Source organism: Macrosteles quadrilineatus, unplaced genomic scaffold (assembly GCF_028750875.1).
Source record: "Macrosteles quadrilineatus isolate MER2022 unplaced genomic scaffold, UCM_ALF_1.0 Scaffold_7__1_contigs__length_78375512, whole genome shotgun sequence".
Taxonomy (NCBI): Eukaryota; Metazoa; Arthropoda; class Insecta; order Hemiptera; family Cicadellidae; genus Macrosteles; species Macrosteles quadrilineatus.
In genome coordinates this window covers 19126505-19139392 of record NW_026542600.1, presented here as the reverse complement: position 1 = coordinate 19139392, position 12888 = coordinate 19126505, and the positions used below count along the sequence as shown (strand labels likewise).

Below are 12888 nucleotides of genomic sequence, written 5' to 3'. Positions count from 1 at the left end.
ACCCAATATCATAGAACTTTTTGATACCCCGAAGTCTTTGATGTTGGCAAAATGCAATAAAATTAAATTAAAAAAACATCATTTACATAAGTTTTACTTTTTGATTACGATTTTACGCCACCCTATTATCATCAAAGCATTATGAGTATAACTTTTCTCAAACAAATATTTTTTCTTAGTTTATAAAAACAGTTTCAATATACCTCAAAAACTGTACTAACAACTTACTTAATAGATTGTAGTAGTGGTTTGTTTATGCAACGATCACGTAAAGATAGTGTTAACGACACGAGCAAAAATCTAATACTATTTACACGAGTTGCGTACACTACTTAACCTACGACAGTTTTTTTTTTAATTACAAACAATCATTACTCTTAACTTCTAGAGAGGTTATGTTTTCGTTTATAACCTCTCATTGCCACTGGCAGTGATGCAACGATTGTAAAAAAAAACACAAATTGCACCACTCATTAACAATTAAATTAATTGGTCTTAACAGCTGATTAGTTGAAGTTCGAACCATTACAATTTTACTTCTTTTCTCTCAATCATTGAACGTCATTGGTAAGTTACTCGTGTGGTTAAGTAAAAAAACAATGCTGTTAAGTGAACCTTTTCAGTTCCAAGAACTGAACTGGAACGGCTAGTTAAAAAAACTGTCGTAGGTAAATGTATTTAGCATATCCATAACACAATCCAACAGCTTGAATAACGCCTTTATTTACATACAAATATTTATTTATACAGGAAAAACGGAACCACGTCACCCTTTCATAAACTCAACCTGGCTATTTTCACCCCGATTGGAGATTTTTAATATAATAGTTAATCAAAAATATCTTCGTATTAAACATTAATAGTAGCCTTGGATATGTTATAACATAAACATATCAAACTATAATTAAAGTGACAATGTAATTGTTTAATTTGACAATTTCAAAACAACAAAACATGTTGAGCGCTCTGCTACCGGCACCATGTGCCATGTTACATGCTTGCACACGGGTATTCGGTCTCACATTACTGTATCGAGTTATGTTTTACAAGCAGCAACAAATAGCATTCACAGAAAAAATTTGTAACCCAACGTTGAAGGCCCTGAATGACCTGAACTGAGTTTAGCAAAAGATTTAAGTAATTTTTATTAGTATCATAGAGCATTTTAAAACACAGCTACTTTCGCGCTTATTATTGGGGGAAAAATATATGTACAAATAATCATAGGCTACAGTGAATTTGAACTACTAGTAGGGACAAAATTAGTGCTGGAAAATCTGTAGTGTCTTCAAAATCTCCTTTGAATTTTTTCCATAGGAATTAAATATTAAAATACACGTTTTACAACGTTTTGATCTCATTTAACAATGTATCTGCGATATTCCCCATCGAAATTCCGGGTATTACGAAAAGCGTGCCTCACAAATAAATTTTCTCGGATAAAACAGTCTAAGCGCGGGTAATTTCGTCCGGGGATTTTTTTAAACAACTCGTAGATTTTAAATCATGATTGTTTTCAGAAAATAAGATTTTCTTCTAAAGTAAAATAAAACATTCCAAAAAATAAACCTTTACAATCTTAATGAGGTTTAAATCGTCATTCCCTAGTAGCACAAATATGTATTTTATAAATATTTTATATATTTAAAGTTGTATTTGATAGAACCTCGAATAAAATATATATACAGACTGTCCCAAAAGTCCCGGACCGGTTTAATATTTTCTAAACGAAAACAGATAAACCAATAAGATTTGGTACATCAACACCCCACCTAAAAATCTACTTTTTTAAGTAACTATCAATTTTCTGTCATATCATGGGGACGTCCCGCAAGGAGTCAGAAGGAAATCTTAAATAGAAGCATAGGTTGGCATGTACATCAAATTAAAGGTCTTTACTAGCAGAATATAATGCCGCAAATTTGAACTCAAACGGACAACCGAGTCAATAATGACAGTTGTTCAAAGATTAATTTAATTTGCATTGCTATTATACGCTTACTCCTCAGGGGGCATAGCCCTAGGAATCGGAAGAAAATTGTTAACGTAAGCATAGGTCGATATGCACATCAAATTAAAGGTCTTCACTAGTAGATTACAATGCCGTAAATTCAAGCTCAAAAGAACGCCTGAGTAAAAAATGGCAGTCGTTCAAAGATTCAAAATGGCGGATTCAAGAAATCTTTGAACGGCCGCCATTTTGAGCAGGATCAACCTTTTGAAGTGCAGTTTGCGGCATTGTATTCTACTAATAAAGACCTTTCATTTTATGTGCATATTGACCTATGCTCTTATTTAAGATTTCCTTCTGACTCCTTGCGGGACGTCCCCATGATATGACAGAAAATTCATAGTTCCTTGAAAAAGTAGATTTTTAGGTGTGGTGTTGATGTACCAAATCTTATTGATTTATCTTTTGTCGTTTGGAAAATATTAAACCGGTCCGGGACTTTTGGGACAGTCTGTATAATATATCTTTAATAATAGTTTGATATATTCAAATATATATTAAAAATATTACCAAAAAGCAATGCAAAATATAAATTAAATATAAGTTTTGAATATATAAAATAGATTCATAATATATATTGATAAAACAAGTATAGAATCTATAATATACATATTTTATATGTATATTTTTCCTATTAAATATTTAAAAAAATTATGTGTTGAGAATATTTTAAATATATATAAAAAATATTGTTGAAACTATATTATATATTTAAATTATTTATAAATATATTTTGAAACACGTCTAATATTTTTATTAATAAAATAATATTATATTTGTAGAATATATAGCCTATAATCTATATATTAGCAAATAAATAATTTGCATCTTTTTGTTTTTTATAGTGTCTATCGATTTATAGATGCATTTTTTGTATGATAATTGCTATTGTGAAAGCGTTAAAATTAAGTTAATAATAATACGTACTCTGAATGGTGTCACTCTATCATACACGTAAAGAAAAAAAATAGCATATAGTCAAGAGGCAGTATACATGTTTGACAGCTACATTTGGGTCAAACGAAAAAAGTGTTGATGGGTTTTATTTTTTAATTGCAATATTTGACAATGAATGTGATCATAGAAATCTCGAATGATTGGCTAGAAAAGGGTGCTAGTGACTGGCGACCTTTTAAGAAACTAATTACGGTTGTATATGACGTTCTACAAATAATTATTTGATTTACATATGCCATAAATTTCATAATATTTGTCATAGTTTACTGTTTTAAATTATGTAGTTTACTGTATTTGTATTTGTGGAGACTACTCACTATTCACTACAGCACTATTCAACTCAACTACTTGATGCCAAAACAGAATCATATTATACTGTAGTATCATAAATATTTCAAGTATTGCAACCATTGCAACTGAGGGCCACTCTTTCACCATTTGAAAACCAATGCTAACAACGATCACAAGTAGCTCAGTGGTATGGTAGGAGGCTCATAAGTCGAAGGACCCAGGTTCGAGACCCACCGGGGCTGAAAAAATTTTATCCAGCAATTTTTTCAAAATTTATTTTTATGAACTATTCAATCAATTTACTCAACTGATAATTGTGTTTTTCATACTAAATCTTTATTATTTTGTGTTTTTATGTTTAGGCCCCATGGGATGTTTGGAAGAGATATTAAATACATTTTTTATTTAAATATTATTCAATAAAATATATTATTGGAACATATTTTTTTAATGTTTAATAGGTTCAAAAACATATTTTTTATATATTTAATATATTTTAAATATTATATAAAATTTACATTAATACACACTTGAGATATATAAAATAGATTTTAAATATATTTATTCATATGTATTTAATATATATTTGTGCTACTAGGGTTTGCTGAAATTTTAACCCAACAAAATCATATATTCCAATGGTATTGAAATAAATAAAAATATTATTAAATTGGGTTGCGTTTTATCAAGAGATGTAACATATTAGTAAAACCACTTTTATTGTACACAACTAGTTAGTTACTTTCGAACAACGATTATGTAAAAGCTTCTTCAAGTCTTCAAGATTCTTTTAAATGTGTTTTTTTTATAAATATTCGTAGGAAACCTGCATACTTACCAAATTTAGAGTTATACGTAGAAAAATATTTCGTTTAACATGTCAGATTCATTCCCCATTTAAATAGCATTATGTTAAACGAGTACAGTACTTATTTTCTGCAACAGAAAAGGAAAACTTGCTTTTTTAAATTGTTAATAGTATAGTATAATATGAAATGTGAAATGTTGGATTTGCTGAATGTATCCATAAACAAACTACAACATTTTACTTTTCTCCATAAGAGTAACATTTTATTTTTAAATATTCAGTTTTTGGGAATTTTTTCTTTAACCTTTAATCGTACAGCAACGCTTTAGTATACAACATTATCGTATACAAGTATACAAATTTTTACAAGAAGTGTTCTTGACCTCCCAGAACATCAAAAGGAAAAAGTAAATCGGACCTAAGTCTTACCACGGTAATAACTACTTCTCTATGGGGGAAATTCACTAAAACGCAGACAAATTACACCTAAGGTTACATTGGCTGGAAAATTGCAGATTGTTTCCTTGCAATTGTCGACAATGTGTGAAGCAATATGTTAACAGGCCATCTACACCGCACGTGACACCCGAGCCCGGACATAAATTGTTTCTCTTAAATATTCCTTCGTGGGTTGCGGATTGTCTAATCAACATTTAAATAAGGACGCTTTAAGGTGACAAGGAATTGTAAAACGATTAGACTTGGGGTGGAGAACACACAGTTAAGAAATGTTTTGCATTATAATTATATAGCAAGTATAAGGGAGTAGCGGAGTGTTCATTGTGATCATTTCACAATAAAAAAATCACTGGCCCGATCCTGATAAAACACTTACCTACGACCTTTTTTAAACTAGAGGTTTCAGTTCAGTTCTTAGAATTAAAAAGATTCACTTAACAGCATAGTTTTACTCATAACAACACGGGTAACGGACCAATGAGGTTCAAGGATTGAGAGAAAATAAACAATCAATGTAATGGTAATATTGGCTACAATTTTGGATAGAGAAGAGATAGCAAAATCTGTATTTCACCATTCTTTAAGTTTTTGTAAACACTTCAAAATGAGGTATCACTTGAAGGGGGTTTACTTTTAACATTTTTTAGTTTCCCCCAAATCCCGCATTTTGGGAGGACGCTATAAATTTTAAAAGTCACAAAATGAAACTTCCTGCCAAGGCTGCATGACCTCCCAAAGGATAACTCTGTAATATTTAACTAGGAGCAAATTAGAGGGGAGGGAAAATAGCTTTTTCACACAATAAAGTTAATGTACAAGTAGACGTCATTAAACTTTTGACGGGCTACTATTTTGGATAGAGAAGAGATAGCGGACTTCACCATTCTTCAAGTTTTTGTAAACACTTCAAAATGAGGTGTCCGTAAGGGGGATTTACAATCAAAAATTTTGAGTTGCCCCCAAAATCTCTCATTTTTGGGGGACACTCAAAACTTTCAAAATCATAAAATGAAACTTCCTGCTAATGGTGCACGACCACCAAAAGGATATCTCTGTATACTGTATTTACTTACAAAAATATTAGATGGGGGGGGGTCTTGAGTTTTTATTCACCTATAAGTAATATGAAAAGTTAACAATACAATGTAATTGGTTGTAAAATTCTTTTATCGTGATAAATGTTCAAAAATTCAAACAGTAGTGAACAGGTTAGTAAAATCAAAGCTAGGATACTATGATGTAGTATAGAATAAGTAAAATATAAATTATATTTTTAACTAAAGAAATGAATTAGAGAATTCAATTTGAACAACTATTAATCGTTATTATTAAATTATAACAGTTGAAATCCTATTTTAATTATTTTCATGTATTGGTTGAAGATTAAAGACCAGTGTAGTTGACTATACGAGGAAGCACACCGGTATCTACAATCACTTAACATGAGAAACCAATTGTTTCTGAACAAAGTAGCTTATTCCATGAATCATATTTCTCATTATTTTATCATTTTATATTGTTAAACTATCATGACTAAAATCCTGGCTAAAATTGCACTAACGAACATATTGACAGCTAAATTGAGGCTTCTCGAAAACGAAATGGTTTTTATTTGTCAACATAATTTTGTATCAACACAATTTCACCTCCACATACAATTCAAACTACTTCACATAAGGAATAGGTAGCCAAATTACCATATCGAATTAAAAAATAGTTATATTCATAGGCTGGAAGGGATTTTATTTTCAGCTATTTATAAAAGCGCATTTAAATCTGTTGGAAAAGCAATCTTTGGTGTAAACATCGTCATGTAATTGGTAACATTCCAATAGACGGATTATCTAACGGTAAAGTCAATAGCCAAGTCTTACCTCAAACTTAAAACTCGTTTACGCTGTTAAGTGCGCTATGTTGTGGTTGAAACTGTCAATTGAACAATGTCCAGAATGAAAAATGTCCTTAACGTAATAAAGTGGGAGAGTAAACCTCCTTTCCCCTTACTGGAATGCAATATCTTAACTGTTATAAAAACAGAAAAGGATATCTAAAACTTTATGGGCTTTGTAAGATGAAAACGATATGAAATTGGTATTTACAGCTAAACATAATACTTTGGAGATTATCTCTACAAAGTGTTTCCTTATAATGGCGCCATAATAAACTCAAAGTCGTGGAGATTATTGCTTTTGGTTACACGAAAACAGTTGTTGTAGTGTATTGATATTAAATCAACACCCATAATTTGGTAATACAGTTTTTACCTACGCCCGCTTTTTAAACTAGCCGTTTCAGTTCAGTTCTAAGAATTGAAAAGATTCACTAACAGCATTGTTTTACTTTACAACAAGAGTAATGTACCAATTAGGTTCAAGGATTGAAAGAAAAGAAGTAAAATTGTAATGCTTCGAACTTCAACTAATCAGCTGTTCAGACTAATTTAATTGTTAATGAGTGGTGCAATTTTTAGTGGTTGGTACTGTACAATGAGTCGTCGCATCAATGTGAGTGGCAATGAGAGGTTATAAAAAACATAACCTCTCTTGGAAGTTATGAGTTGCGCATTTGTTAGTAATTCAACAACAGTCGTAGGTAAAGTTGTGTAAGCAACTCGAATAAGTTTTTAAGGAACTCGCCAAGGATTGTACCTTAAATTTCTACTCGTGTACACACTATCTTTACGCGATCGTTGCTCAAACTAACTACTATAACAAACTGGTTTTAATTCAGACTCGACTCAGTTGTGGTTTATGTTTCTGGAAATGATAGAGAACTTGATTATTTTGGTTGTTGGAAACCTAAAACAGTTTTTATCAAGCATGGCTTTTAAAGCCAAAATACGGAACATTTTTATGCACCTCAAAGAAGTACAGTAGGTAAATGCGCAAATCTTAAGGTTATTACAAAAAAATATTCGAAAAAAAATAATAAATTAATACTTTTTTGTTATATTTAAAATGTTTGTTTTAACATGAGAATATTCCCCTGGTATTTTCCAAGTAGAAATTGTCATCAAAACTTTGCTCACAATGTTTGTATAAAAAACGTTACCTCTGTTTTCACGAAACAAAGACATGTTTGATGTAAGTCTCTAACTAACTGAGTGAACTAAAACTCTAAGTGAACTGAAACATTGTTTGAATTTGAACACAATAAGCAGGAAGTGCTCTTCGTCGTTTATAACAGGGAGATAATACAGAGAAATTGAAACGCTCGAGGAGCATACGGGAAAGAAATATCGAAGATTGCATCTAGTAATGAATTGAAAGGCTCCATGTCCCTCTCGATAAGTGAGAAACATTCGAACGAGAGGCACGATCAACAGTTTTCTGTCTGCACCTGAGTCTGGGTCCTCAACCGATATTCCTCCCACATCCACCTACGGCTTCTTATGTTGTTAGGACGTTACAGTAATGTAACACACTGTATATGTAAGTTGATCCAGTTAGAGGTTACAGTTTAAAAGTTTAATACGTATTGCAATTCTAGGTATTTATTCGACTCTGGCATTGAACGTGAAACAAATTATCAAAATTACCACCATGTACCCTAAATACTTAAGCACTTTTGGTGAAAGATTTAATAACTTTTTGGTAATTTTTGGTAATTTGGCGGATAAATATGTTAATCTTTCCCTTTGGTTTCGAATAGAGTTGAGCATTTTTGCATAAACCTGCCTCAAGTAAAGTGATTTGAGGACACATGATCTTGCTGGTCGATGTAGATAGTTTAAACGAGAGAGATCAAACGTTTAAATTACCGTATTTTTGAAACCGAAAGTCGTATAAATTTGTATCACCACCCGATTCTTTAAACAGTTTCCAAAATAATCACTTATCGTCTCCCCATAACGTCATATATTGATTGTAACTGCATTACCCAGAGAATTTCTGAAAATAAGGGAAATGGCGCGGAAGTTCTCCAACATTTTCTTCCATCGAATAACGCAATGTTATTAAATGTTACAAATGTTATTAAACAACAATGTCCAAAATATCAGATTTTTAACTAGCAAAAAACACTGCTGCCAACTGCAATCTAATTGAACCTAATTTAATCACCATCAATTTATTAATTGAACATAGCTTACACTCGCTAGACAGTATAGCGGAAACCCATATAAAGCTGTGTTTTTAGCCAACCACTAGGTTACTAGTGTCCAGTTCCGTATCGTTGTCCAGTTCCAAGCAAGACAACATTTATTTTCAGACGTGATAACGATCACTTCAAAAAAAAAATTCCCATTCTCTAAACAAATTACCCGCAACTCATGTCTACGCACAGGCCCTGCCTATGTAGACACATTTCCATATAAGTTGATTAGGTATTTTTTTTTCTCTTTTTGCCATTTAGTTATAATATTATTTTGTAAGTTATTTTTAAGACAAGAATTAAGTAATTTATTCTGTAAAATACCATGAATTGTACTTTTTAGTTGGGAAATAAACATCATTTCATTTCATTTCATCATTTCATTTCATTACTTTATTACAATTAGATAATATGTACAAAACCGCTGCATCAATTATGCATAGTCAAATAAATAAACTTGTACCTTGTACTAAAAAGTCTACATTTACACTTTAATTACAACCGATCAATACGTGTGCCGTTAACTTGTCATAATACATTTCATATTGTTGTTTTAAATGCCTGTGTATGTGTGGTTAACTAATTTACTTTTCGTGATTATAGAATTCACGTGAAGTGACAAGACGCCCATTTGAGACCACTTTGTCAAAACTAGTTTCCATACAAACTTCACCAAGTACACTAATTGTTTAATGTGTTGGTGAAAAAAAAACTCAAGAAAATATGTTACATGTAGGCCTACTTAAGGGGAAATATACGGAGTGAATTGTGCAACTTGAATTGGCACTGCATAAAAGAATTGCTTATAAATCTGAAATAACCTACAATAGTAAACAATTATCATTATAGTTTAAAGAAAATACAACTATGAATTATTAAGAGAACGAATAAATTAAGAAGATTTGGTTTCGTTTATCAGCAGCCTTCGTTGACGTAACTTTTGTAAATGAAAATCCTTGATTTCAACAGGCAAAGTTAGGGTCACATTACCCTTTCTTACACTTAACCTGCATAAAAATTATAAAATATAAAACACAATATAGAACACATTATTTCTATTATTATTTTTATTTGTACATCGTGTGTCAAAGTCACTGACGTTGTATGTTGTGTTAAGTGGAACAAGTCTTATAACTTACGCTCTGGAAAAACATTATAGATTACCTCATTTGTTATGATAGCTCAGATTAATAATACATAATAATATACATTATTATTATTATACTAAAAAACTTTTTGATCAGCATTGTACGTGTTATTAAATTTACGGAAAGTAAATAAAAGAAACGTCTATTCGCCTATTGGGTCTGATGATGATTGGAGTGTCCAATCGAAATCGATCACCACCTACCATCGTTTTTGTATATTTACCGTCTTGTGAGTAACAGTATAAGCGTCAATCTATGTTTTAAGTGTTATAAGACGTTTCTTTTATTTACTTTCCGTATTATTATACATTATGTATTTTTACTATGAGATTATAGCAATGAGCTTAGAACCCGTTTGTCTTTCAGGGACATTCAGTACATCGAAAACGCCGAGAAACGAACCGCTTAAGCTCTCCTCATTATCAGAAAACAACAAATGAATGCCTAGTCCTATTAGATCGTGTTAGTGTGTATGCGTATGTTTAGCGATGTTGTTTACTGTATCCAGCTGGGTTTGGTTGACCGTCGCAATTGTTAGCTTCTCAGACGAGAGTTAGGTCATCAACAATGATTCATTGTTACTTTAGATGTATTCATTGTATGTGTTGCTAGTATAAATATTGTGTAGCAAGTTTACAGTCCTTGATGTTTTGTTTGTAATATTTCCCCAAGGGAGAGTTGCTCGTATTTCTAAACACATCCAAACAAATGGACAAACAATTAATGTATGAGATGTAAATAGAACTGTCTGGAAAATTTGTGCTGTCCCTAGCGTAGGGAATAAGCTATTACCAAAGACCATTGTAAGACCTGGACCTGGGACCGATTTACTCTTACGTTTCTAAGTCCACGGAGTGTAAAAACCCTACATAGTATTAGTTCAAATGCATGTATAAATACATGTGTCTGTTAACACGAGAATTCAAGTAAAAATGCTCCGATTTCGATGAAATTTGGTAGAAACGCCTAAAACTACGTTTATTTGAGCAAGTTTACGAAACACCCTGATCAGACTATGGGAACGGGATTTTACGGGTTTTAAATTTGGATTGCCAAATTTATTTATTTCATTCTAAGCTATTAATATTTGGCAAAAAATACTTTTTACCTTCCCTGTAGTAACAAACCTAAGCACTCGTTAACCTAATATTATTTAAAAATATATTTATGTAAAATTCCCTTAGTCCCCATAGTCCAGACCAAAGATTTAACCATAACTGGGTTTAAGCACAGAAAACATACTACTGTATGTTTTCTCTGGTTTAAGACATTTCGAATTGGCACACCTGGGGTATTTTTTATAATAAACTACAAACTATTATTAGTAAATCAGATGATCGCCCGATGCAAACCTAATGGAAACTTAAAGTTACAACTTATAACTTGTAACTTGTAGTTTATTATGAAACAGGACTTTGTTTTTTATGCTAAAAACAAAGTTCCCTCTTGTTTAAGTTTTAGATGGTAAAATGTTATTCAACTCAATTGAACAATTTTAATTTTTTTGTCTGTTTCTAATCACATGGCCTGATTAATTGTAAATGGTTTACATTCATATTTATTTGCGTTCTTACTATTTAGGTATTGTTATGCTCAGGTATTACTCCTTTTCCAACTTTTGGCAGTGGTAAAGAATGTTGTTAGATTCTAGTGAATCCTGAATCTTTCCTGATGCTGTAGACTTAGTTTCAGTGTTATTTTGCAGGATGCTGTGGACCGTAAACGTTGCATTGGCAGGATGGCTGTGCCTGCTAGTCCTAGCAGCGCCTTGCTGCTGCGAACCCCTAGGAGGTCCTGACCCCAGGCTGGCGCGTCCCAAGTCCTTTGCCTCCCCAGACGACCTGCGTCTCTACCTCGATCAGCTCGGCCAGTACTTCGCTGTTGTTGGCAGACCAAGGTATCAATAATTTAGTCTTCCCCAAAAGTAGATTGATCTATCAGTCATAGTTCCAAGAGTATAGGTTTACTTTTCTCAATAGTCACTCCTGTTGCTCACTACTACAACACAGGAACTGGTATTGTAGGCCCTTGAGGTTCTCAAAATGTTAAGCTGTGCCTTTACCTAATTTGAATCTTTCTTCATTAAACCACAAACAAGACCTACAAGTCCGACTGATAGTGAGCAAAATGTCATCAAAGATTGGCATTTCAAGGTTTGGTCCATTGATAGAAAAGCAAAACTCATCTTGTTTATTAGTTAAGAAATTTCCACAATACATGCATTATACTAGTAAGTAAAGAATATAATTTAAGTGAAATTAATTATTCAAATGCCACAAGACGATTGGTACTATCAAACTTTATTGTGATTGTGATCCTTGCCATGTTCAGTTTTAGTTGGTAGGGTGAATAAACTAGTTTGTGGAGTCACTAAATCTAACCCTAAGCCCCAACAACCCCCACGACACACACATTCAACACATTGTTCACACATTGTGGACCAAATTACTATGAAAATTTGCTGTTATTAAAATGTTCAGCATTCCACCCTGTAAATACATTAATTTGGCTCACATGACAATACGATGATCAGGAAGAATTGAATTTTAACAAGTTTCAACATTTCAGATTCGGCAAGAGGACGTCTTCGGCATCAAGGGATACGTCTCTGGGCTCAGGGATCCCAAGCTACTCAAACTACGCAGCTCCTGCCCAGAAGACGTTACAAGCAGACTCACCAGATGTTTACGACATCTTTCAGTATTACCAACCTCGTCAGCAAGAGTAGACTGTCAATCACCTGTTTTGTTTTGTTGTTTCCTTTTATACAGTAATGTCCGTGTAGTGTTTGTGAAATGAGACTTACTTGACTGAGTGAACTTAGATATCACCCATTGTACAATTTGAAAATAAGTAAATACTTAAGGTTCTCTTGGTAAGTTGTGTTTCCCTCGCCTTCTCTGAAATTTTATATTTTTAACAAGCTATCACTTCTATAGGGTTTTAAATGAAGAAGATGCTTTGAATTCATCTAATGAGGACATGACAAACATTGGTGAACTAAAAGGTCAAATTGTATCAAGGGTGTCTAAGAAAGTGGGTATCTGTCATGTATTAAGCCTTTTCAATAGACCGAACATTTTGAAGTAAAACTACAGATGCATGTTTTGTTGTTGAGCAAA

At 32.4% G+C, this 12888-nt stretch overlaps 1 protein-coding gene across 1 annotated transcript in view; it reads left to right on the top strand.

Annotated features, from left to right (window-relative positions):
* The window catches only part of LOC128998449 (uncharacterized), a 35352-nt gene extending 22707 nt beyond the window's left edge, over window positions 1-12645 (top strand). The window contains exons 2-3 of the mRNA XM_054424578.1: window positions 11472-11663; window positions 12335-12645. Of these exons, the coding sequence (XP_054280553.1) occupies window positions 11473-11663; window positions 12335-12494 (351 nt within the window). The 5' untranslated portion in view covers window position 11472 and the 3' untranslated portion in view covers window positions 12495-12645. The remainder of the gene's footprint in view (window positions 1-11471; window positions 11664-12334) is intronic.
* Window positions 12646-12888: the final 243 nt, after the last annotated feature.